The 27,950-nt window shown below is 36.0% G+C and overlaps 1 protein-coding gene across 3 annotated transcripts in view; it reads left to right on the top strand.

Annotated features, from left to right (window-relative positions):
* Window positions 1–27,950, top strand: part of SAMSN1 (SAM domain, SH3 domain and nuclear localization signals 1) — a 104,380-nt gene that overhangs the window by 40,925 nt on the left and 35,505 nt on the right. Inside the window, exon 1 of one of the 3 annotated variants that reach the window (XM_040227199.1) lies at window positions 3,956–4,110. The exons of the other annotated variants lie outside the window; for them this stretch is intronic. Within the exon in view, the coding sequence (XP_040083133.1) occupies window positions 4,054–4,110 (57 nt within the window). The 5' untranslated portion in view covers window positions 3,956–4,053. Of the gene's footprint in view, window positions 1–3,955; window positions 4,111–27,950 lie in introns of those variants that run through there. 3 annotated transcript variants of the gene reach the window in all.

Genomic DNA, 27,950 nt, shown 5'->3' with positions numbered 1-27,950 from the left:
CTTTCTCATCAAATACACCACAATAGCTGTCATCAATTTGCAATTTCTTTAAAATTTTGACTTACCCACTATGACGCAGAGGTTGTAATTGACATGCATGCACAAAGTCCCAGCCTTTTTTCACCTTGTCTGGGTTAAGACCATTAAGGTAATGTGTGAAAACAAAGCACCAAGACTTTGCTCTTTTGCAATTTCCCTGTTTCAGAATATTTCTTAAGCAACATGTGGTTTAGTGGTTCAGTCATGATAGGAAATTTCTGTGCTCTGTCCTGACTTTCTACCTCATTCCTGCTCTATTGACTTAAGAACTTGCTGTATCACTCTGGCTGAGTCATTAAACAATTCCATGGACAAAGTAGAAGATAATTGATCACAATATTTGTTACTGTGTCAACTGAGGTTTTTTGGAGGGCCAAGGTGTTTAATACAGATTGTAACAGAACCTCAAATGTCATATATGTCTTTTAGTCTCCAGAAAACATTTTTTCTTGAGTAGAAGAGAAGGTTGAAAAATTGCTTCTCCCATATTTAATTCTGAGGATGAAGTTCCAGTATTACTTATATTTTAAATATTGCTTAGAGTCTTGATGGTAAAATGCCTAGAGATCATAAAAGTAAGATTTTCTTCAGGTTCAGTCCCTGGGTTGGAAAGGTCCCCTGGAGAAGGAAATGGCAATGCATTCCAGTATTCTTGTAGTGGAAAATCCCATGGACAGAGGGGACTGGCAGGCTACAGTCCATGGGACTGCAAAGAGTTAGGCACAACTGAGCACAGTGAACAAGCTGCTGGAGTGCAGCACTTTTAAAAACTGTGTATAGTCCAGCTATGGTCACCATGAATGCGACTGTTCTCTATTCTGTAGTTATCACTGTAGACATATAATCTATAGAAAACATTATCCCATCAAAACTATTCAAAAGCTCCTGCCTCTTTAAGATCCATGAACATTTCTTGATATAAAACATCTCTTACATAAGTAATTCTTTATTGGCATTTCCTTTTATTCTCACCAAAACCCTAACATGTAGTAAGCACATTATCATTCCCATGTTGACTGAACTCCGCAATTGAGTTAAATTTCTATTCACAGATGAAAAAAGGGGGCACAGAGGTTGCAACTGTTTCAATAAGAAATAAATTTTTTCATGACTTTCAATTTCTGAAGGTGTTTTTCTGGTTGTTGTTACTTAGATCACTTCTTTAACTTAAGCACCAACAGAAAGTTTGAAAAGAAGCATAGTTCTAGGGAATTACCCAGCTTCAGAGTACTCAGCTTCTTTAGTGTCATACTCTGTCACTATTTGGAAAATACCAGCCTGATAACTCTTGAAAAATATAAACCTGCTCTTAATATCCAGTAGAAGAAGCATACTATCTTAACAAGTGTATTCCTTCAATTCTGTTACAGAACACAAACTATATTTTAGCTAGTCAGGTGGCTTGATATATTATCAGACAGCACAGAACAGACAATTTAATATTTGGTAAATGAATCAGTGAAATTTGAACACTAGAACTGGGTTTCGGGGAGGAGGGGTTTAGAGGTATGAGTAAAGACTGAGAAATAGAGTCAGTTGATGTTTCACCTAGAAAAGCTGTTCATTAAGAATATGGTACCACTGTTTTTCAACCCAGGGGTTTTATAAACAAAATCTAGGTTGATTCCCTTAACAAGCTGGTTTTCATAGAAGTGGAGTTTCAGACATTTTACAAGTCTCCCTTTGGTAAATCCCTAATTAATAAGAAAGCTTGAACTTCTTGTTTTTACTTTCCTCGCTATGTTGGTTTTGACATTATAAAAAAAATGCTAAATCCTTTAGTTTGATGGGGAAATTCTTTCTAAGTCATATTAGCTTTACTCCAGGACTATTAAATAAGGACTTGGGATGCTTCATTTGAAAGTACCATTGATCCACTGGATCACCACTCTATTAGCAATTATCAACATATGGCAATGCAGTTTGTAGCAGAAAGACACCTGGTTAATTGAGGGTTCTGTTTAATTGATTTCCTTATTACTCAGGAATTTACAACATAAGGAGCTTCCCTGGTGGCTCAGACGGTAAAATCGTCTGCTTACATTGCTGCAGACCCAGGTTCGATCCCTGGGTGGGGAAGATCCCCTAGAGAAGGAAATGGCAACCCACTCCAGTACCCTTGTCTAGAAAATTCCATGGCTGGAGGAAACTCCTTGGCTATAGTCCATGGGGTCAAAAAGAGTCAGATAAAACTGAGCTACTTCACTTTCACTTTACAGCCTAGTAATTTATTCATAATATGCATAATAATTTACTTCCAGATTCATATTCCTATTTATATGAATTTCATCCATACTGTTTTTTAAAATGTGCATATATGCTTTAAATAGGATTCAGTTCAGTTCAGTTGCTTAGTCATGTCTGACTTTTTGCGACCCCATGAAGCACAGCACGCCAGGCCTCCCTGTCCATCAACAACTACTGGAGTCCACACAAACCCATGTCCCTTGAGTCAGTGACACTATGCAGCCGTCTCATCCTCTGTCGTCCCCTTCTCCTCCTGCCCCTAATCCCGCCCAGCATCAGGGTATTTTCCAATTAGTCACCTCTTCGCATGATGTGGCCCAAGTATTGGAGTTTCAGCTTTAGTATCATTCCTTCCAATGAACACCCAGGACTGATCTCCTTTAGGATGGACTGGTTGGATCTCCTTCCAGTCCAAGGGACTCTCAAGAGTCTTCTCCAACACCACAGTTCAAAAGCATCAATTCTTCGGCGCTCAGCTTTCTTCACAGTCCAACTCTCACATCCATACATGACCACTGGAAAAACCATAGCCTTGACTAGATGGACCTTTGTTGCCAAAGTAATGTAAAGTAATGTCTCTGCTTTTGAATATGCTATCTAGGTTGATCATAACTTTCCTTCCAAGGAGTAAGTGTCTTTTAATTTCATGGCTGCAGTCACCATCTGCAGTGATTTTGGAGCCCCTCAAAATTAAGTCTGACATTGTTTCCACTGTTTCCCCATCTATTTCCCATGAAGTGATGGGACCAGATGCCATGATCTTCATTTTCTTAATGTTGAGCTTTAAGCCAACTTTTTCACTCTCCTCTTTCACTTTCATCAAGAGGCTTTTTAGTTTTTCTTCACTTTCTGCCATAAGGGTGCTGTCATCTACATATCTGAGGTTATTGATATTTCTCCCGGCAATCTTGATTCCAGCTTGTGCTTCTTCCAGCCCAGCGTTTCTCATGATGTACTCTGCATAGAAGTTAAATAAGCAGGGTGACAATATACAGCCTTGACGGACTCCTTTTCCTATTTGGAACCAGTGTGTTGTCCCATGTCCAGTTCTAGCTGTTGCTTCCTGACCTGCATATAGGTTTCTCAAGAGGCAGGTCAGGTGGTCTGGTATGCCCATCTCTTTCAGGATTTTCCACAGGTTATTGTGATCCACACAGTCAAAGGCTTTGCCATAGTCAATAAAGCAGAAATAGTTGTTTTTCTGGAACTCTCTTTAGTATTGTTTAAAATCTACCTTATAACATCTTCCAATAAGATTTACATGAGAATGCAAAGTTGACTACCCTGAGCATTCTCTTTATTTTTTACATACTATAAAGTTCACATCTCAAGTTTTGCTTCATTTATTAGCTCAGATGTTTTCTTCTCTCTACTTATCTCTACCTATCTCTCTACCTATCTTTCTATCTCATGGAATGTGTTACAGATTTTTATTTTTTTATAAACTGAAAAAATGTGTTATTTTGAAATCTTCATGGCCCTTATAAACTGCAGGCATGCTGATGTGTGAGGTTTAGTTAGGGATCTACCTCATAGAATATAGCAAGAACAGAATCTTAAAAAGTTACCAAAGAATTACTGTTACAAAAAAAACAAAACTTTACCCATGTAGATGTGAAGTCATATCCTGACCAAAAAGAGGAAGTGGCAGGTTACTAGATTCAAACTTCTCTGCAGCTGTACATCATAGACAGCACACTGCTGACAGTCTTCAATCATTTCTGTAACACCAGAAAGTGCACTCATTCGGAGCAGTGTGAATTCAAAATGCTGAAGAGAAAACCATCCAATGTTTCAGAGAAGGAAAAACATCAAAAGCCTAAGGTATGGTGATTTCATACATAGTCAAACAAAACTAAATTATTTAATAGAATGCACACAGAGACACATGGTTTTTATCTGCCCATAAGAAATAAATTCAACCATATGGTTGAAAGCTTCATGGCAAATATGGGAAAAACTGAATCGAACATTAGCTGTTAAATGATACCTGACAATTATTGTCTATGTAATTTTATCTTATAGGGCATATATGATTATTTACAACTGTAACTGAACTCTGAGCTCATACTGTCAACTCCATGGAAATCATTTCGGTGATCTCTGTTGGAAAGACTGATATTATGAAATCTCTGTGTATATTCTTTTTTTAATATAAATTTATTTATTTTAATTGGAGGCTAATTACTTTACAATATTGTATAATCTTAATAACTATAAAGGTGGCAAAGTCTATTTAATAATCTACCAAGTGCATTTTATTTCTTACAGTCTCAGCTCTTCATAATACATTCTGAGAAAGTTACAAAATGGAGATGTTTTGATTGAATACTTGATGTTTCTCATTTCTTCAGACTAAAATATGATAGCTTATTATACAGGCTATTTTTACTACTTTCTCTCTTGAACTAGCTCCACTACTTGAGAGAGGATTGGGTTGTTTGGAAACATCAAAACTCCATATATGTATAGATTTGTTGAACTGATTCTATTTGAAATGTTATTCTATTCTTTGTCTTGAAAATAATTGCTAACGACTACTTAAAAAAAGGTATGAGATAACAAAGTTTGGATTCTATTGTATGACTCTAAATTAGTTTCATTAGTATCATAAAGGAAAAAAAAATCTCTGAAATACTGGTATCAGTGAATTTTTCCAAAACCTATACATTTTTTTTTAGTTTCTTAGGTAAACATTTTAAATATGCTTGTAAATAAACAATAACTGAGGTCAAATGTCTTTTTAGAGGATTGATTTATTATCTATTATTGGAATTTATTTGCTTGGTACCTTCCAGAGAGAGAGGAATTGGTAATTGATTGTGAACTTTTGAATTGTCATGGCATTGAACAATAGCCAATATTTTATATTTTATAACTCTTTGCAAGTTACCACAAAACCTCTCTGAAGGAAACTAAAAATAAATGATTTTTGATATTTGGAAACTGAGAATAAATGATTTTCAATATTAATTTTTTCTGACAAAAAGACCTGATAAAGGATAGGCAAGCATTTCTACTTAAATATAGCTGTATAACATATCATGATTTCTGTCTTTTCCCCTAGTAGAATAAAAATGCAAGGTAACATTTCCAAAGAGTACAACAAGCATTGCTTACCTTTCTATCTAGGATTAATTTTATACAAAATTTGCTTGATTAAATGCAACCAATATTGAGTTGACAAAGCTAGGTTTTAGGGAAATTAGTTCACAAAAATTAATTCAAAGCAGTGGTTTTCATCCAAGTATTTACAGTTTAAAGTTAGAGTACCTCATAAGAACCCTACTATGCAGTGAGCTGCTATCATATTTATGTCATGGCACAACTTTCAAAATGATATTTTAGTCTATGATTATTTTTTGCCTTAATTGTAGAAGCTATTGTAATAGAAGTAGAATATTGTTCATATTACTGAGTTTCTTACTCATAAAAGTAAAAATATATTTGATAAAGTATATGTCTGAGAGCAAAATGTATCACAGAAAATAGTCACATTGGAAACATTTTTTGTTGTGAATGGATTCCTGTTTTCTTTAGATGGATGGTTTCATTTTATATGAAGTTAAAGAGATATGTGAATGTATATGAAAAAGTATTGTTCATACATTCCAGCTAAATCCTTTCCTTTTAATATGGAGTTAATATTTTTTCCAATTATTATAATTCTGTTTTAGAAATAACTTTGCTTTAATTCATATTTATTTTACTCGGTAATTTTCTTTATGTATTTTATGGAAAAAGAGCCAAATCCAGAAGAGATGGTGGAGATTCCTACAAATAAATGGCTAGTAGAATGAGAATTTCAAATCTTTCATTGACTAGAAGGGAATATAGGGCCTGTGTCTAGAAAGATAGAATAGAACCATCAAGAAACCAGTCTGAAATATAGGGAATTACTGTCTACATGAATTAACTGCATCCAGACAGTCATGCACATCTCCTGACCCAGAAACGTACACTCTTTGTGCTGCAGCTTTTAGCATACACACTCAGCCGTGTCTGACTCTTTGCGACCCTGTGGACTGTAGCCTGCCCGGTTCCTCTGCCCCTGGGATTTTTCAGGCAAGAATACTGGAGTGGGTTTCCTTTTCCTCCTCCAGAGGATCTTCCCAACCCAGGGATCAAAGCTTGTCTCCTACATTGGCAGGCTGATTCTTTACCACTGAGCTATCTGGGAAGCCCCTTTGTGCTATACTCTTTCAAAATTTCTGAGAGAGATTTCCTTGTTTTTCAGTTGTAAGTGCTAAAGTAGGTAAGAAGCAACCACATTAAAAATGAGGAAACTATTATTTAGTCACGTATTTCATGTTAACTCCTGTGCCTTATAGTTCAGGTGACCTAATGTGCTGCTGTGCTTACTTGCTCAGCTGTGTCCAACTCTTTGTGACTCCATGGACTGTAGCCCACCAGGCTCCTCTGTCCATGGGGATTCTCCAGGCAAGTATACTGGAGTGGGTTGCCATTTCCTTCTCCAGGGGATCATTCTGACCCAGGGATGGAACACCCATCTCCTGCATTGGCAGGTGAATTATTTACCCACTGGGCCATAAGGGCAACCCCTATACCCAATTCAAATCATGAATGCATATTATACCAATCACTGCTCCTTAAATATGAATTATGAAGCTGTTCATCTGAAATGGAAATCATGGAGGACTTTGTTATTAGTATTTTAAAACACGTTTTATAATATGTACTATGGTTGTAAGATGGTTCTAAACATTCACGGATATATAATGCAGCAATAGGTTTTATGAGCTTATATTTTGAACTGTGGTGTTGGAGAAGACTCTTGAGAGTCCCTTGGACTGCAAGGAGATCCAACCAGTCCATTCTGAAGGAGATCAGCCCTGGGTGTTCTTTGGAGGGAATGATGCTGAAGCTGAAACTCCAGTACTTTGGCCACCTCATGCGAAGAGTTGACTCTTTGGAAAAGACTCTGATACTGGGAGGGATTGGGAACAGGAGGAAAAGGGGATGACAGAGGATGAGATGGCTGTATGGCATCACCGACTCGATGGATGTGAGTTTGAGTGAACTCTGGGAGATGGTGATGGACAGGGAGGCCTGGTCTGCTGTGATTCATGGGGTCACAAAGAGTCGGACACGACTGAGAGACTGAACTGAACTGAACTGATACAAAATAATTTATTATTTTCTTATGAGACTTATCAATGTCCATATATCAAAAAAATAAAAACATATCAAAGTACAGTTTTACCATCTATAATTGATTAGTATGTCTTCTTTTTCATCCTTTGTTTCTCTATTTCTCCAGTTTTTGGTATGGACTCCTTTCTTCAAATGGTTCATAAATAGGACCAATTGCATTCACATGTATTATAACAGATTCATAGTATAGGTTAAGGAGAAACCAGAAATATTCCATAAGTGAAACTGTTATAATTCATGTCTCACAACTCTCTTTGTGTGTGTGTGTGTGTGTGTGTGTGTGTGCGTGTGCGTGTGCGCGCGCGCGAGCGCTGTTACTCAGTCTTGTCTGACTCTCTGTGATCCCATGGACTATAACCTGCAAGGCTCCTCTGTCCATGGAGTTTTCCAGGAAAGAATATTGGAGCAGTACCATTTCCTACTTCAAGGGAACTCTTTATGGGGCATCCTACTGCTAAGTCGCTTCAGTCGTGTCCAACTCTGTGCGACCCCATAGACGGAAGCCCACTAGGCTCCTCTGTCCCTGGGATTCTACAGGCAAGAACACTGCAGTGGGTTGCCATTTCCTTCCTCAATGTATGTAAGTGAAAAGTGAAAGTGAAGTCGTTCAGTCGTGTCCGACTCTTAGCGACCCCATGGACTGCAGCCTACCAGGCTCCTCCATCCATGGGATTTTCCAGGCAAGAGTACTGGAGTGGGGTGCCATTGCATTCTCTGTTATGGCGTAAGTACAAATTAAGAAAGACATTTGATAAATTTCTTTTTGATAAATGATTAAGTATTCTACTTTTAGATTAGTCAGTCCAAAATAGCCTTGCTTAACATATTAGATAGGTACTGTACTTTCCTTTTTGAATTTTGTTTTTACCTTCTCATCACTAGTATCCACTATTTATTGTGATGTAAAAAAATTTAAGCACATCTAGGACTCAGAGTTCAAAATATATGATCTCATTAGTGAAGTGAAGTGAAAATCACTCAATTTTGTCTGACTCTTTGTGATTCCATGGAATATACAGTCCATGGAATTCTCCAGGCCACAGGACTGGAGTGGGTAGCCTTTCATTTCTCCAGGGGATCTTCCCAACCCAGGGATCAAACCCGGGTCTCCCACATTCCAGGTGGATTCTTTACCAGCTGAGCCACTAGGGAAGCCCAAGAATACTGGAGTGTGTAGCCTATCCCGTCTCCAGTGGCTCTTCCTGACCCAGGAATCAAATGGGGAGTCTCCTGCAGTGCAGGTGGATTCTTTACCAACTGAGCTATCAAGGAAGCTCATGATCTCATTACACTCTATAAATGCTTAAATTATAAAACGAGATTTTCCTTAACTATTTTTTCTAACTGAACTGTATATTTGCTATATATAGTTTGCTATATTTATTATGGGGTTATTACATACCAGTGACTTTTAGAACTTTTTGTACATTAATTTATTTAATATTTGTAACATTTCTGTGACAGAATATCTCTTTTTAGTCTTGTAGATGAGAAGGTATAGAAAAGGTTAATAAACTAAAAGATACTCAGAAAAAAGAAAAACTGTGTAGTGTGAAATACATATGTCAATTTCTGGTACTCCTTCATTATTATGCCACAATTACAAGCTTAGAGACTGTAGATATTATTAATATTTCTGTCTTAGTTACCAGCTGAATTTTAAGGAAAGCCAGGACAATGTATCTTTAAGAGCTTCTGTAAGTTGCAAAGGAATTTAGAGGTTCTCCATTCCTGTCTCTAATTAAATGCAAGAATTCCACCTGTCAAATCCCTCCAGATGCCCACCCAAGCTTTAAAACTTTAAATTGTAAAATAACAATAAGAACAACTTTGCTAGTATTCAAGTGTTCAGATTCTCAAAAATATCATGATCTAGTATTGAGATAAGTAAAAGCATGTATTTCCCTCCTAAATCTAGTATAATACCTTTAATGAAGTAGACTCTTAATAAGTACTTGTAAAAGGAATGAATTTTTTTGATTTCCTGTATGCAACCTTCAAATATGAAAACTGTCCAGTACTATGTATTTTCATCATTCTTGTTTGCAAATCTATTAGTGTATACATAAGAAAGTTTGTATGTCTGTGTGTAAATACATGTAATTCATTTCTAAGTTTTATTTAAGTTTTAAGAATGACTCCAATATGTTGTGCAAGAATCCCTAGAGTGTCCCATTGTTACATAACAAATAGACCACTGTTCCAGGTCAGGAAATATGGTAGAAACTTTGAAAATAGAAAAGGAGTAGACCCCACAAAGGCTCTGACACTGTAATTAGAACAAGTTGACCTCTATTTGGCTGGGATTAATGATCTGTGTTAATAAATTTTAACTGAGGTTTTTCTTTTAGTAAAGGAGATTCAAATACCACTGTTATTTTAAAGGAAAACATTGGAATAATGGCAGGTCTGGAAATAGCGCTTTTTTTTTTTTTTACCATTTTTTAAAATCTAAAGTGCATACTAAATGAGACACCATTAGTGTCACAGATGCTAATTTTCACTAGCAATGACTGAAGTGGCATTCTTTCCCATTTGCATTTGATCCTAGCAATGATGAGAGGTGATGAGTTGATTATGAGTTGTTTTCACCGCACTGCCCGCTGTGCAAATTTATGCTCCTAGACAAGGATGACACATAGTTGTGGCATTAAAGAGCTTTCTTCATTGCTTTTCCTATCAAGATTGTTAAGATATATTTTTAACTCTTATCTAACCAAGTATAAGAAAAAAGGTGAAGTGTTTATATGAACTGGTACTTACTTTAGACCAAGTAATTACACAAGGGGCTTATGGAACTTCTCCCCCTAACCTCCAATTTACAGAAAAGAGGTCTGTTATCTGAAAAGAAAACAGCCCTGTAGATATGAAAAGTTTTGCCCCAGATAGCATAGCTGGCAAAAAAAAAAAAAAGTTGATTTGAGAATATACAAGATTACTTTTTTTCTTCTAAATCTGGGGGTTTCCCATCTATCTGCTTCTTCTTTTTGCAGCTTTCCAATTGGCCCTGGTGGTAAAGAACCCACCTCACAATGCAGAAGACATTAAGAGACATGAGTTTGATCCCCAGATGGGGAAGATACCCTGGAGGAGGAAATGGCAATCCACTCCAGTATTCTTGCCTAGGGAATCCCATGGACAGAGGAGCCTGGCGGCTACAGTCCATAGGGTTGGTCCACAGGGTTGCAAAGAGTCAGATATTACTGAAGTGAGTTAGCATGCATGCACTTCTTTTTGCATCAGCATCTGAGGTATAATTTTCAGATTTTAATTTATGTATTTTCAGTTAAACATTTTGGATTTTGAAAGAATGTGATTCCAAGTAAGGTATGCAATATACAATGTAGGTAATACTTTAAATCCACTTTTTCCATTAAAAAATGGTGGGTATAAATTCCCACCATTGTTTATTTTTACTTTTGGTTATTATTTCTCTGTGCAACTAAGAAATCTCTCAAAATGTTCTCTTCACTTATGTATTTAGTTTTTATGCCATATTTGTTTTCTAATTAATGTTTAAAGTAAATTATAATACAAACCTAAAAACAAATAGCATAAGTCAGAAGATAGAGGATAGACCATGATAAAAAGTATCACTGAGCCACCAAGATTGGATTGAAGGTCATTCTAAGTACTTGCCACTTATTGTAGTCCTACAGACTAGCAATATTGGCATTCTAGAAGTTTGTTAGAAAAACACTGTCTGGCCTACCCCAAGCCTATTAAATCAGAATATACATTATAGTGAGATAACCAGGAGTTCTGTAAGGACTTTAAAGTTTGGAAATGATGTCTACATTGATGGCTTTTAGCCTAGGTTGCCCTTTTGAGTCACTGAAGCGTTTTAAGAAATACTGATTATTGGGTGCCATCTTCAAATATTCTGATTTACCTAATGTGGAATGTGCCATCAAGAATGTTTAAGGTTTTCCAATCTGGAGGTATTTTTTCTACTAATCTCTTCAAAAGACTTAGAACTTAATTCATTCATTCTTTCATTCATTCTTCCAAGCTGTATATATCTATTGAGTGTTTACTATGGACAATATAGACCATATGCTGGGAATACAGTGGTGAATAAAACAAAGATTCATGTCCTCATAGGATTTATACTGATTAGAGATAACAGACAATAAACAAGATAAATATGTTAAATACAAAGTGTGCTAAGTAATGATAAGTGCTGAGATATTTGGGACTAGGGAAGACTTGGTGAAAATGGGATATCTGAAAAGGATATGAAGGAAGTGAAGAGCTGGCCATGACACTCAATAAGGAAATCTTATTCTAGGCCATGGAAGAGCAAGACCAAAATTCTGAAGGTGGGAGTGAGTGTCACTGGTGTATCTGAGAAACAATAAATCAGAATATACAAGGGGAAGAGCAGTTCCAAAGAGTTGGATGTAGCGGGTCCTCTAGGTCATTATAAGGATTTTAGCTGGTATTAAAAGATTTTGAGAAGGAAGGAGAAAAATCTGGTTTACATGTTAGTGGGCTTATTCTTGCTTTTGTGTTTCACATACACTGAAGAAAGTGAGGGAGGAAGCAGGGAAAAGAGACCCTTTAGGAAGCTATTACCGAAATCAGGAAAGGATAATGTGACTCGTACAAGAGAAGTGGCAGGTTGGGTGTTGAGAAGATGTTGAACTGGAGATCTATTTGTACATACTGTAAACTTTTGGAGGTATAAAAATGAACTTACACATGGGCTCTAATGGTAGTAAGCAGAAAGGCTGCCCCTGTCCTGCCCTGTTCTTGCTTCTAACTCGTGTTCACACATCAAGGAGAAATGCCCTTATCCCTCTGTTCATAGCCACCAGACACTTAGGCCCATATGGATATTCCACTTCCCAAAAGTTTCTACGTCTTTCCTCAAAACACAATTTTCTGTTGGATTTGATTTTCCTTTCTAGGGCACCTTGAATCAGAATAGAAGAACTAATAATTTGCTTATCTCACCTTGTTTAATTGTTTGAAAGTGGTACATAATTTTAGGCTTGAAAAATTATCTTCAAACAAAGTATCAATTCACTCTAGCCTTCCCATTTTATGGAATATGAATCTGTAATCAAGTTTTATGCAGGCAAGTAGCAAAGGTTGAGTAACAAATAGACCGGCTATCCTTGAAAAAAACCACTGTGTCCAGATGGTATATAGAAAGCTCTGGAAATAAACGGTTGAGAGAAATGATGGAAGTGTAGACTACCCTTGGAAATATAGGTATTATATCCTACAGGAAGGTACAAAGTCATTACCTTGACTACCAATACACTGGATTTGCTAAAAATTAATTTAATGAAACACTTATCTCTTTAATCTTTCCTTGCCTTGCTAAGGAGACAAATGGCTTCATTATCCCTGAAGATTGTGTGTGTGTGCAGTGTGTGTGTGTGTGTGTGTGTGTTACAATGGAATTAAGCCCATACTCCAAATATCTAAGTTTCCAAATTTAGCATTCCCAAACTGATTCATTTCTCTTTCTTTCCAGTGTTAAGGATTTAGGTGAACTTTTAGAAACAAGACATTTATAATTAGCTTCTTAGTAGAGAACAAAAACGTCCTCCATTAAGAACTGATTAATAAGAATAGAAGAGAGTTTTAAGTTGTCTGGTGGTGATTCTTCTAAAAATAGCCATTTGTCAACACAGCTGGTCATGTCCCATTTCTTCTCTCATTTGAAAAGCTTTGAAAGTTTTTACCTGGTCTGTATTAGTTTTCTAGGGCTTCCATAATAAAATACCATAGGCTAGGTGGCTTAGAGAACAGGCATTTATTTTCTCACAGTTTTGGTGGTTCAAAGTTCAAGATCAAGGTGAGGCAGAACTGGTTTTCTTTGAGGGTCATAAGGGAAGAATCTGTTCTAGGCTTCTTTTAGGCCAGCAGTTGGCCACTACTTGCTTCCCCGTCAGTCCCGCTGTGTACATAACCTGGTGTCTCTCTTTGTATATCCAGATCTCATCTTTGAAAGGCTCTGAACACTCTTATACTTTCCTATTTGTGCTTCCCTTAGCCTAGAATGCCTTTGTTCATCCCAACTCATGAACTTAAATCTATATTTTAATACCTTCCCTCAAGGAAGCCTCCAAGAGTTAACCCAAGGCAGTACATAAAGAGAGCATTCTGGCAGAGCAGGAGGGAATATGAACTAAAGTCTTTTAGATCAGGGTTGAGGTCCTATTTAACTACAAGATATTGAACAACTTATTAAACATCTTTTGGGTTTCATGTGCTTATCTGAAGAAGAGGAGGTGTTAAACCACATGACAGAAGATTGATAAGAGAATTAAGTAAATTACCATGTGTAAATTTCCTAGCATAATGTCCATGTTTGATTAATAATCTCTCCCTCTTTTCTAGTTTAATAGAACTTGTTCCACTATTGTTTCTTTTACCATAGTTTATTCTAATATGTCCTCCCAAATGGAGTTACCATCTTATCAAAAGGATAAGAACAAGGAATCTATCTTATCCATACCTGTAGCTCTGCAATTTCTGTTGAGGAACAAAGTGTGTTGAGCTCTGTCTAACTTTCAGACTCCATGTGCTTTCTGTTATACTTTGTTATACTTTCTGCTATACCGTCAAAAATATTTATAATATGGAATATAGTCATGATTTCTCAATATATGCAGAATACTTGTGAAATGACTAATGGATAATATGAGTCATCTAAAGTAGTACTCTACTTCAAGACATAGTTTGTAAATGAGTCACTGATAAAGATCTGGGCAACACCCACATAAAACAACGTAGCCATTCTTAGAATCAGAATGTAATGAGACAAAACAGTAACCAAAAGTTGTAATGTAATCTGTCTGAAGTGGGGGAAAAAGTATTTGCAAAAAGTGTTGCTTTCAGGGTGCTTAGAAAGGAGTGGGAGAATAGAATTTACCATTGAGTCTGCAGAATAATGCATATCACCAGAAGCAAATATTCCATTAGGTTCAGCAGACTTGCTCACTTAGGTGAACTATATATTTCAGGCTATTATAACTTTGTGTCTCTAGCCCTTAATACAACCTAATACAACTTTTGTGTGTCTCTACTATACTAATCAAACAAACTTCCAACAATGATTTTGTGTTCCACGTCTCTAGGGGAGACAACTCTTTGATTAGTCAACAAGAATATGCATTCTTCTTGGCAGTTGAATTTCTCTTAACTACCCGATATTGCTATTTTTGGTATCCTATCAGTTTAGTTTATGAGTAAGTACCCCTGCAACCCTGCAGTCATTTATTTTTGAAAGCTTGAAGTTCTTGTACCTGTCAATGTGACAGTTTGACATTGGCCACGGAGACCAAACCAAGGCACTGGCTTCTTTGAAGGACTGGCCTAAGTTGCCAACTGGCCCCACCTTTTCTCTATATACATAAAATAAAGACAACTAAATAATGAAATTTCTTTTCTATACATTTCATAATTTTAACAGTTTAAATTCCTGGAATAAGATTCAAGACAGATTTACCTTTAGCAGTATAACACTACATAGTGATATGACATTAGTCTGGATATTAATTTTTTTTTCTGAATACCACATGGTTCTACTAGGTAACTTTGATTTTTTTTTTAAATTACGAGCAATAGAGAAATAACTCAATATATAAATGTTGCAATGCTTATAGGTATATATTATTTATATTTTTAGCTGTCATAGTCATCATCTTTTCTAAACTAAGCTGTCTATAAGTTTCACGCCATCTACTTTAAGACTACAAATATCTCATTATAATTATTTACCAATTTTAATGTACCCATTACCAATGAAACAAAGGATAACAGTTTTTAAAATAAAATTCTTTCAAAGATAGATGTTTTGCAGTTATCAGAACATATAGTATAGGTTTAGGAATTATCATGTACTGAGTTCATTTCTGCCACTACTATTAGTTTCTAACATCACTGTTTATCTCTTAGTAGACTGAAATATTTTTATAGCCAAATCTAAATATGATGAAAGGAAAATAAATGTAATTGACAGTGAAGAAGTTATAGATGTCTCTTCTAAATATCCCAGCATGAACTTACAGCTATTTTTTCCTACCTATTCTTTTCCTGTTTGGGATTACACACTGTATATTTGCCCCACATAAACATGTCTGTTCTTACTAAGAAAAAAACGTTTAAATCCCTAAGCATAGTGTCAGCAGGTGCCGCCTGAGATGGGAATGTTTATAAGCTTTATGATATTAACTGCAGCACTCAACCTCAGGTGGCATAAAGCATGCAAAAAAGAACTTTCTGTCACTTTTATTATTTCTAAAAAGGTTCCCCTTGAAGCAGAAGAGTGACCTTGCTCTGCTGGGCTGACATGTGCCACTGGATTAATGGTCGAGCTCTGCTGGAGGGAAGCTCACAGAAACATTACAACTCCAGAAGCTGGGCTGGCGGTGACCATTAATCAGGGGGACCAAAATCATGCATCAAACACACTCATTTAAAAGTAGTAAAAATGACTTAAAAAAAAAAACTTTTCGAGAATTAGCTTATTGTTTGTCATTACTTGTGTTCAAGGAGATCCCTGCATGACTAAAATATCTCCTGGGGAGAACTTTAGAAAGGTTATTATGTACCCAGAGGCCAAGTGAATGTGGTGGAAACTGAAGACTAATGGAGGTAAAGGAGAGTTTTTGCTCCAGAGAATTTGATGGGAAAGTTTATTGAATGGATTCTATTTTCCCAGCTTAATTTTCACACTTTTATTTAACTGTGATTTTAAAGCAATGGGTACTATGACTGTTTGCCTCTTTGTGATGATTTTATTTTACTTTAAAAAGTGGAGTAATTGGATTTAGTGGCAAAAACATTTGACTAGTAAATTTGGTTAGGAAATTTCTCAGGAACCTAAAGTTTGAGTCAACACAGTCAACTGTTAAATATGCTAATAAGTATCTTAATGGACTTAAAGGTACTGTACATTCTTCCACCACATGTTAACTAGTAAAATTTTTCACAACTTTTTCTCTGATTACTGAAAAGGAAAAAGACTTAAATCTAAATCCTTGAAAGAGAATGTTCAGTTTAATTTAGCTAATAAAAAATTATCTTGCTTTTTAAAAATTTCTTTGATGATAAAATTGAATAAGCATAACTTTTATGCTTTCAGTAGTTTGTCTTCTAGATTAATGATACTATGCATAATATACATGACATCATTTCATTGGTAGGTAAAACAAAGAGAAGATTAGTATATTTGATCAAGATTATGATCAATATAATAAAGCTTTCCCTAATTATTACTTCAAAGTTATTCTTCTCCTAAATAACTGTTGGATTCTTTAACCATGATATTCAATGTTATCTTTTTCTGTTAGCCATATGCTACTCTGGAGAATTATTTATGCAAACTTCTTTATTTGCTTTCAAAGATTATAAGATTAAAATAACTGACAATGAAGTGAACATAGTTAAAATATTATTTAATATTTGTCTATAAGTAGAAAAATCTAATATATACATAATAGAAAGTTAATTTCTAAATTTATGGGAGGATGTTACATCTTTCTTATAACTGGAAAATTTGAATCGATTTTTTTACACCCTATTCTATCAAGGTGCCTAGCAAACAAAATTAGTAATAGAAATTTTCTCACACAGGAAACACTTATCACTAAGTAGGGATGATAACTACAGAAAAGATATTCCCTGTAACTCCTCATCCTCTTCCCACCGTCTTCCCTAAAACACATACCATCTTCTGTAAACTTGGTAGACATGGTTATCATGACTTCTACTTCCAAGCCTGAAAATAGCTTCAGAATGCTTCTCAACATAGCCTTCTCCATGAAGGTCCTAACAAACCATCCATGCTGCTGCAAAAAAACTTCCTGCCGATTTTGGTTTGGAAAGATAGTCCATCCAGAAAATGGGAAAACCTAGTGATGCATTCTTGTGAACATACAACACTTTTCTAATGTCCCCAAGGGATTATGTTCAAGTGAAGAGTTCAGACATATTAGACATTGTTTGTCATCCTTTGCTCCTTTTAATACACAGTGCTTGGTTCAATGTGTTCTAATACTTTATCTTCATTTTAGCAATTATTGTCTTCAGACTTGGCAATGTCTAAATTGTTCCTCAGTCAATAACTATACAATCTCTTAGAGTAAATAATATTTTAAGATATTTAAGCAAACTAAAATTGTATTGATTTCAGCTAATTTCATGTCCAAAATCTGAGATCATGTTAATGTGTCTTTTTTTAAGACTATCAATAATATAGGTATAGACTTATGCATACAAAATGCCTTTTGCGTATTAAGTAGTCAGTGCAAATATAAATAATGATGAATATAAATTTCCAAGCTGACGTCTAGTATACGTTATTAATTTATTGTGTGTGTAAATATAATCTGCTTTTAGGAATTGCTTCTATATTTGTATGCCATTCATTTGAAAATGGCTATGTTTAGTTCTTTTCAATAGAAATCGATTGATAGCACCAATAGAGTGTAAATTCTTCCAGGATAGATTCCTAACTCATTCATACCGACAACCCTGACTCTAAGCACAAAGATTAGCCATAGAAATCACTTAGTATATCCACACCAAATTTCATAATGTAGAAACATTATGCTATTTAATTAAACATCAGCAAGTCATTTTCTTTGACTATAACATGTTATAATTTGCTTTTGTATAGCTGGGAAATGTATGTTTTTTTTCATTTAACTTGAAGAGAAACGTGTGAAATTTGTCATCTGTTGTGGTTTTCTCAAGCCTCCCAACTTTAAGATTTTCTCTTTCGGTCTTACATCACTTAAGACCAGAGGCAATCAGTGTGTGCTAAAGTGATGCAGGGTTGGTAAGTGGTCTCATAGAGAAGGTGTGACTTGATTGAGACCTTGAAGAATGGGCTGGATTTGAGTAGGAGGAAGAAAAGTGGAAGAACATTTCTTGAGAGAAAAATAGCATGAGGAACAGCTTAGAAACATAATTGAATGTGTCCACATTGGCCAGCAAGCAGTGTCAGTTCTGCTTAATCAGATTGCCTAGCATTGCCTGATCCCATGAGGAATCACGAATGTACAACATGCCAAGTTAGGGCTTCCTGATAACTAAAGAGGTGTCACTTAAACTCTCTGGGCTTCAGTTTTGCTTATCTGTAAACTGGAAAAATCAAGAACTACCTCAAAGGAGAGTTAATGAAATGATTATAGATAAATCACTTGGCATAGAGCAGGCTCTCAGTGGCCATCATAACAATGTGGAGCAAGATTTACTTTTTGAGAAGAATGGAATGATAAGAACTGGTACTTTAGGAGTCCAGTGGTATGATTTTAGATGACTGGAGAGTCAAGAGTTGGGACTAAGGGGCTTAAAATTATTTCCTTGATGTAGGAATGACATATTTGGTGGTGCTAGTGGTAAAGAACCTGCCTGCCAATGCAGGAGATGTAAGAGATGCGAGTACGATCCCTGGATCAGGAAGATCCCCTGGAGGAGGACATGGCAACCCACTCCAATATTCTTGCCTGGAGAATCCCATGGACAGAGGAGCCTGGCAGGCTACAGTCCATAGGGTCGCAAACAGTCGGACATGACTGAAGCAACTTAGAATGCACACACACAAACGCAAGTCAAACCAGTCAATGGTAAAGGAAATAAACTCTGAATTTTCACTGGAAGGATGCTGAAGCTGAAACTCCAGTACTTTGGCCACCTGATGTGAAGAGCCGACTCACTGGAAACGATCCTGATGCTGGGAAAGATTGAGGGCAGGAGGAGAAGGGGGCGACAGAAGATGAGATGGTTGGATGGCATCACTGACTCAATGGACATGAGTTTGAGCAAATTCCAGGAGCTGGTGAAAGACAGGGAAGTCTGGCATGCTGCAGTCCATAGGGTGGCAAAGAATTGGACACCACTCAGTGACTGAACAACAACAATGAGAATAAATGTCTACAACAGAGATTTGGGGAAAGAATTGAGCAGATGTGGAGGCTGAAAGAATGTGTGCATGGTATATTACATTATTTTGCATTATGTGGCCCAACTCCCCAAAGAGAGGAATGAGCAAATATGGGTTTCCAACAGGCTAGGTGCAAGGTTCAGAAGGCAAAATCAACACAGATCCTCAGGGGTAAGAGGACATAAGTAGAGACAGATTTTTGTTCACACATATGCCTTCCAGCCTGAAGACAGGCAGAGAAGCTACTGTAAACTAGAGCAGCTACAAAAGTGGATACCCTAGGGAAATTGATTTCCAAGAAGGGTCATAATGAAACAGTTCTGGGGGGGGGGCAGTCAAGAGGGACCATTTAGTGTACTTGTTTATGGGTTTAGCGTTAGAAAGAGATTGCTACAGGAGTGAGTAAGTCAAGCAGAAGTTTTACGGTAGGAAAAACGAGAAGCTGAGACATTTAAGATAACCGGATCATGGTCACCTTTTTTAAAGTTTTCCATTTCCTTTGTATTCTATATGGTTTTGAAAGAGTTGGTAATATGAAGTGACAACTTTCGTTGTGTTATGCTTTTCACCTGAAAAGTTATTTAAGACATATCTTAAGACATATTATTTATTTTAAGAATTCCTTCCCGACAAAAGAGTATCTTAATTTTTATTCAATTCCGAAAAGTGCAGCATAACTTATAGTCAGTGTATCCAATGCGAATCATGAGATATGGTAATAAGTAATACAGCAGTACGATTGAGAATTCTGAAACTTTGAGTTCTTTTTATTTATAAAACTTGTTTTTGTTACATTAAATAGACTGGTATGGTAACCACTTTTACAGGTATGGCTCATTCTATAATGCTTTTTTGTTGTTGTTGTTTTTAGTTATAGTTTCCTTTAGGTAATCTTCTTTTAGGTAGTTTCAATTTGCTGAAAACATCTCTTGGCACGTCAACTGAAAATAAAGCTTTAGCATGGAAATTTTGACACAACTTTAAAACACTATGGTGGAGTCAGAATCTGCACTTCCTTTGCAGTTGATATGAAAGATACTAAGCCAAAGAGATCAAATAGACCAACTTTTGTTCTAAGAATCCAGATGTAAAAATATTTAGAGCATTGATACATATTTGAGTACTGAGTTGCCTTTACTTGGGGTTAATGTTAGTGTTGAAGGTCATGTTTCACACTCTGCTTGTCTTTCAGCCTTCTGGCCCCTGGCACCCAAACAACTGTTTTCTATCAGCACCACATGATAGTGTAATTATTTAACACTGAGGCAATCCTAACAGATTATTTTAAGAGAGTTAAACTTGTTTCACACTCTTCAAAAGACCGCAGCACCTGAGTTAGTGAGAACAATTAGATCCTGGAATGCCTTTGGATAAAGGCTGACAAGCTTATTGAGATTGGGCATATTACAGAATATTCATACAAGCACACGCGGAAACATAATTTTGAACTTTAAAAGCATATCACCAATGAAGGCTCTATGTGCAATATTTAGATGATGTGAGAACGCATTGGCACAGTGTGTGTAATTCTTATTTGCCAGTGTATTTCAAAATACTGCGGATGTCTGACTCACATATGCAAATTTTTTCTTTGAAATAGACTGTGAAACTTTTCCACTGATGCCTTACCCAAATATTAAGTCATCTTGTAGATAAGATTTTACTTGAAGATCCCAGAAGTTGAGTGGTTAAAAATGAAAATAAAGGTTCAGTTCTTTTGGTTTTGGTCAAAAGGTTGATTTACATTCCAAAAGAGAGACTCCCTAATTCTTCTTCATGTTGATAAATTTGGGATGGTCATTGTATTAAGAAACCAATTCAGTGCTATCTATCAAGCTAAGTTTATATACTTTTCATCCAGCTTAGTAGCAAGTTTCTTTGAAAACAGAAAACAGGATTAAAACTTTATAATTGAATGATATGATAGAGAGTACAGCAGGATGGAGAACTGGAAAAACAAAAAAAGATTTTTTTTTCAAATTCTGGTTCCCATGACAATTTCCTAATTGAGAAGGGCTTTATGGTTTTCAAGAACACTACAAGCTTCATGAGAAGACACATTCCATAATGATTAGAATTGTTATACAAAACAAGAGAAGAAATGAGGCTAACAAAAAAATCTTTTCTTAAATTCTTATATATTGTTCATTGCATTGTGTAGGGACGCACACAAACACAAAACACACAAATGTGTTCCTCAAATGCCACTTTTTGTTGTTGTTCAGTCACTAAGTCATGTCTGACTCTTTTGAGATGTCAAGGACTGTAGCCCACCAGACTCCTCTGTCCATGGGATTTCCCAGGCAGGAATACTGAAATGGGTTGCCGTTTCCTTCTCCAGGGGATCTTTCTGACCCAGGGATCCAACCTGCATCTTTTGGCAGGTGAATTCTTGATCACTGAGCCAGCAGGGAAGCCCAAGGGCCACTTATTCATCTCTATTTTTGTGTACATCAAGTAGACTATGGAAGACTACATAATCAGATAGTCTTTAAAAGATAACATAATACACATTTATATTGAAACATTTGTTGTACTAAAATAAATTTAGAAACCAAAACTTTATTTTCTCCTTAAATTTGTCCATACCCCTAAACAAACATGACCTAAGCGATGTTAATGATATCTTTAAAAATTGGTTCCTTAGAAAGTTATGCAACCATTAACTTTTAAGACTAGCTATTAAAGAACAGTTTTGGGTTCACAGCAAATTGAGAGGAAGATATAATTTTCCTGTGTGCCCCCCATCCATACACCTTCTTAACTCTTTGTAAATTATTTTTTGGGTTTTATATAGGTACCTTTGGTTATTTTATTAACCCAACATTTTATTTGGAAAATTTGAAGCATATGTGGACACAGTATAGTACACTCCACCCCATGTATGCATCACCTAATTAATCATTAAATAACAAGTGGTCACATGTCTTCTTTACACCCACATACTTCCTGCCCCTCACCAGATTATTTTGAATTACAAAAAAAAATATTTCCTTAATAACATCATTTAAAAATTTTCTCAGTTCTCTCCTGGATGTTTTTGCTAAAATACTTTACTTGATTTATATCTAAACACAATCCATGGATTGTACAGTATTTAGTTGATACAATTCTTAAAGCTTCTTAATTTATACTTTCCTTCTCTTCCTTTCTTTCTTTCTGTTGATTGATTGAAGAAACCAGGTTATCTGTCCTGTAGATTTTCTCATTGCCTAAACTTTCCTGATTGACATCATATTTTTGGTGTCCTTTGGTATGCTCCTCTGTCTTATTTGTTGTGACCTGCTAGTTAGATTCAGAAGCTTGGTGTGATTGCACTTTTTTAAAAAAGAATATTTCATTAATGATATTAGATGCTTCCATTTTGAAGCACATATTCTGTTTCATTCTTTTTGAGATTTTAGTAGCCATTGATGATTGTTGCCTAGACACATTATTGCACTGTCATCTATAGTGTCACTTCACTCCACTTTAGACCCAGTCACTTGTCTCATTCACTTTTTTAAATTTCCTATGTATTTAGCTTCTGTCTCCTCCTATAGTGATACTAGTGCATGGATAGATAAATAGGTTGTCTGGTGTGTATGCTTAGTCATGTCCAACTCTTTGCAACCCCATTGACTGTAGCCTGCCAGGCTCCTCTGTCCATGGAATTTTCCAGGCAAGAATACTGGAGTGGATTGCCATTTCCTACTTCAGGGGATCTTTCCAACCCAGGGATGGAACCCTTGTCTCTTGTGTCTCCTGCATCGACAGGTGGATTCTTTACCATGTTCCACCTGGGAAGTCCCATTATTGCATTAGGGACTTATAAAATGGTACTTTTGTAATTTCATCACTTAATTGATTAGCTAGATTATACACACACATATACATGGAGAGAAAAAATTTCCCTAATTAAGTATCTTGTTACTCTAAAATATGTTTCATACAAGAAGGACAGATTAAATATTTGCCTTTCCTTTTATTTGTCAGTTTTCATACTCTGGATGCAATATTTCAAAAGTAACAGCTGGTGTTTTTCTTTTAGTTAGTATCATTATGAACTCATGAATTCAGACATATATATTTCAATGTACCTCAGTTATTATTCTTACTGATACTCCACTTGTCCCATATTTGGATACAATTTATCACAGGGACAATAGTTTTAATATGGCCATTGTGTTGTTTTGGCATGGCCCCAGAGTCTTTGAAAGCTTCCCTGCTTTATGGTATGATAAGATTAAAAAATTGAGAATATAGACTAAGAAGTCTGATTTCAAACATCATTAACGCCATTATTTATTTTCATTGTCCCTTAACATATCCACTTATATCATTAATAATGGTGTGAATACTGAAAACAGGTTAAAATGAAAAACTTTTTTCCTTCCAGCTTTATTGAGATATCATTGGCATACAGCACTGTGTAAGTTTAAAGTTCACAGCATAATGATCAACTTACATATATCATGAGATGATTATCACAATAAGTTCAGTGAGCACTCATCATATCATAATTCGGAGAAGGCAATGGCACCTCACTCCAGTCCTCTTGCCCGGAAAATCCCATGGACGGAGGAGCCTGGTGGGCCGCAATCCACGGGGTCGCTAAGAGTCGGACACGACTCTTCCCTTCCAGCATATCATAGAGATATGAAACAAAAATTTAAAAACTATTTTCCTCATGATGAGAACTCCTAATTTCTGTATATAACACAGCACAGTGTTAATTATATTTATCATGTTGTACATTACATCCCTAGGACTTATTTATCTTATAACTGGAAGTTTGTGCCTTTTGACTACCTTCATCCAGTTCCCCCTCTCCCTACCTCCTACCTCTAGTAACCACAGTCTGATCTCTTTTTCTGAGTTAGTTTCTGAAGTATAATTGACCTATGTGCATGTGCGTGCTCAGTCGCTCAGTCAAGTCCCACTCTTTGCGACTCCATGGACTGTTGCCTATCAGGCTCCTCTGTCCATCGACTTTTTCAGGCAAGAATCCTGGAGTGAGTAACCATTTCCTCCTCCAGGGGCTCTTCCAGATTCAGGGATCGAACCCACATCTCTTGCATTTCCTGCATCGGCAGGCAGATTTTTTTTACCCCTGAGCCACTTGGGAAGCTACTTGGCCTACAGCTCTTATGTTAATCCCTGGTGTACAACATGATTTAATATTTCTATATATCTCAACATCATCAACACGCTGTCTAGTTAGCATTTGTTACCATACGGAGACACTATGCTATTATTGAATGATTGACTCTCTTTCACAATTTCACTCATTTCTTTTTTAACTGGAAATCTGTACCTCTTAATCTCTCTCATCTATTTCTCTCATCCTTTCACTCCCACCCATCTGGAAATCACCTGTTTGTTCTTTGTATGTATGACTATTTCTGTTTTGTTGTGTTTGTTCAATTGTTTTGGATTTTTAGATTCCACATGTAAGTGAAATCATACAGTATTTGTCTTTCTCTGACTTATTTCAGTTTAAAGAATACCCATTAGGTCCATCCATATTGTTGCAGATGGCAAGATTTCCTTCTTTTTTATTCCTGTGTGTGTGTGTGTGTGTGTGTATTTGTATACCACATCTTCTTTACCCATTAATGTATGAATCCTTGGAAGAAAAGTTATGACCAACCTAGATAGCGTATTCAAAAGCAGACAGTACTTTGCTGACTAAGGTCCGTCTAGCCAAGGCTATGGCTTTTCCTGTGGTCATGTATGGATGTGAGAGTTGGACTGTGAAGAAGGCTGAGCGCCAAAGAATTGATGCTTTTGAACTGTGGTGTTGGAGAAGACTCTTGAGAGTCCCTTGGACTGCAAGGAGATCCAACCAGTCCATTCTGAAGGAGATCGGCCCTGGGATTTCTTTGGAAGGAATGATACTAAAGCTGAAACTCCAGTACTTTTACCACCTCATGCGAAGAGTTGACTCATTGGAAAAGACTCTGATGCTGGGAGGGATTGGGGCAGGAGAAGGGGACGACAGAGGATGAGATGGCTGGATGGCATCACGGACTCCATGGACGTGAGTCTGAGTGAACTCTGGGAGTTGGTGATGGACAGGGAGGCCTGGCGTGCTGCGATTCATGGGGTCGCAAAGAGTCGGACACGACTGAGTGACTGAACTGAACTGAACTGAACTGATGTACTTAGGTTGCTTCCATATCTTGGTTATTATAAATAATGCTGCAATGAACAAAGGGACACATGTATCTTTTCAAATTAGTGTTATGTTTACTTTAGATTAATGCCCAGCAGTGAAATTGCTGGATTGTATAATAGTTTTATTGTTAAATTTTTTGAGGAGCCTCCTTACTGTTTTCCAGTGTGGCTGCACCAGTTTGCAGTCTCACCAAAAGTGCACAGTGGTTCCCTGCTCTCCCCATCTTTGTGAAAACTTGTTATCTGCTGTCTTTTGATAATAGTCATTTGACATTATCAAATGTCAAATGGTTTTAATTTGCATTTCCCTGATGATTAGTGATCTTGAGAAGCTTTTCATGTGCTGCTGTTGGCCATCTGTATGTCTTCTTTGGAAAAATATCTACTCAGGTACTCTTTCCATTTTTTTAATTGGGTTTCTAGGAGAGGAGTTGATGCTGACTTTTATGATTCCTTTGTATATTTCTGATATTAATAACTTTTTGGATATGACATTTGCAAATATCTTCTCCTGTTCAGTAGACAGTCTTTTTGTATTGTTGATGATTTCCCTTGCTATGAAAAAGCTTTTTAGCTTTATGTAGTCCCATTTATTTTTGCTTTTGTTTCCCTTGCAGGAGGAGACATATCCAAACAAATATATTGCTAAGATCAGTGTCAAAGAATATACTGCCTATGATTTCATCTAGTAGTTTCATGGTTTCAGGTCTTACATCTAAGTCTGTAATCTGTTTTGAGTTTAGTTTCTTATGCACTGTGACAAAATAATCCAAATTCATTCTTCTGCATATAGCTTTCCAGTTTACCAGTGCCATTTGTTGAAGTAGCTGTCTTTTCTTCATTATATATGCTTGCTCTTTTTGTTGTAGAATTGACCATGTAAGTGTGGTATACTTCTGGGCTCTCTATTCTGTTAATCTATGTGTTTATTTTTGTGTCTATACCATAGTATTTTGATTACTGTAGCTGTGTAGTATAGTTTCAAATCAGCCAGTGTGATTACTCCAATTTTGTTCTTCTTTCTCAAGATTGTTTTCACTATTTAAGGTCTTTTGTGTTTCTACGTAATTTTTAGAATTATTTGTGAACTCATGCAGGTCTGCAAAAAGTACCTTTAATATTTTGATAGGGATTGCACTGAATTCACAGATTGCCTTGGGTAATATGGCAATTTTTACAATATTAATTATTCTAATATATGAGCATGGTATATCTATTTGTAAGAGTCCTTTTCAGTTTCTTTCATGAGTGTCTAACAGTTTTCTGAGTACATGTCTTTTACTTCCATAGTCAGTTTTATTTCTAGGTACTTTGCTTGAATGCTGTTGTAAATGGGATTGGAAAACTGGTTAAAATTTGTCATTTTTGTTGTTGTTCTTTAAACCATCAAATTACTTTTTTTTTTAGTTGCTTAAAATATTTTCTCTCTATAAGCGATCAATTCAAAGTAAAATTAGATTAATTATTTTTATTTGGAATTTTTAGGGATTGCCTTTATTTTTATTTAAATTTGTTTACAAATATTTTTAAAGTTACATAGTTTTAAAGACAAATCTATGAAACAAGGCATATTTAGAAAATTTTGTTTTCTCTTCTTTTCCTTGTCTTTGCTTATTTTACCCAATTTCTCTAAGAAAGAAAATACATATTTGCCTGTATTGAAACATACAGAGGTAGTTCCACTCTTAGATAAAAAGCAGTTTATTATGTACATTTTTCTATGTTTGACTTTTTTCATATACACTATATCATGGGATCATTCCACATCAGATAAGAGATATATTTCTGGTTTTTGCAGATGTACACATTTCTATTATTTGAATTTACCATATACTGTTCAATCAGTCCTTTCCTAGTGAACATTGAGGTTTATAGCTTTTCTATAAAAAATGTCCATTGAATGTGGATGTGTAAATCAATTTATATTCAAGTGTATCTGTTATAGTTGTCTAGAAATGAAATTTTGGGTCAAAGGGCAATTGCATGTAATTTTGTTAGTTTTTCCAAATTATCTTACACAGGTGTGTCATTTTACAAACGTATCTAATTGCATAAGGAAAGACTATACAGATTTATAGTTGAAGACTAAATATAATCTAATGCCAACAGAAGCAAAGAATTATCTAAAATACGAATTGCTTTTTTATTTAAGTTACCCTTTTGTTATCTATTTGTTTATATAATGACTCTGTCTTGATGGGAGCTTTGATACAAAATAATATTTGCCAAGTTTAATCCTAATCCTCTACAGGAGAAGGCAATGGCACCCCACTCCAGTACTCTTGCCTGGAAAATCCCATGGACGGAGGAGTCTGGTAGGCTGCAGTCCATGGGGTCGCTAAGGGTTGGACATGACTGAGCGACTTCACTTTCACTTTGCACTTTCATGCATTGGAGAAGGAAATGGCAACCCACTCCA

The sequence above is a fragment of the Oryx dammah genome, unplaced genomic scaffold, assembly GCF_014754425.2.
Source record: "Oryx dammah isolate SB20612 unplaced genomic scaffold, SCBI_Odam_1.1 HiC_scaffold_2, whole genome shotgun sequence".
NCBI lineage: Eukaryota > Metazoa > Chordata > Mammalia > Artiodactyla > Bovidae > Oryx > Oryx dammah.
Note: the sequence above shows the minus strand (reverse complement) of the source record. Positions and strands in the feature narration are given on the sequence as shown.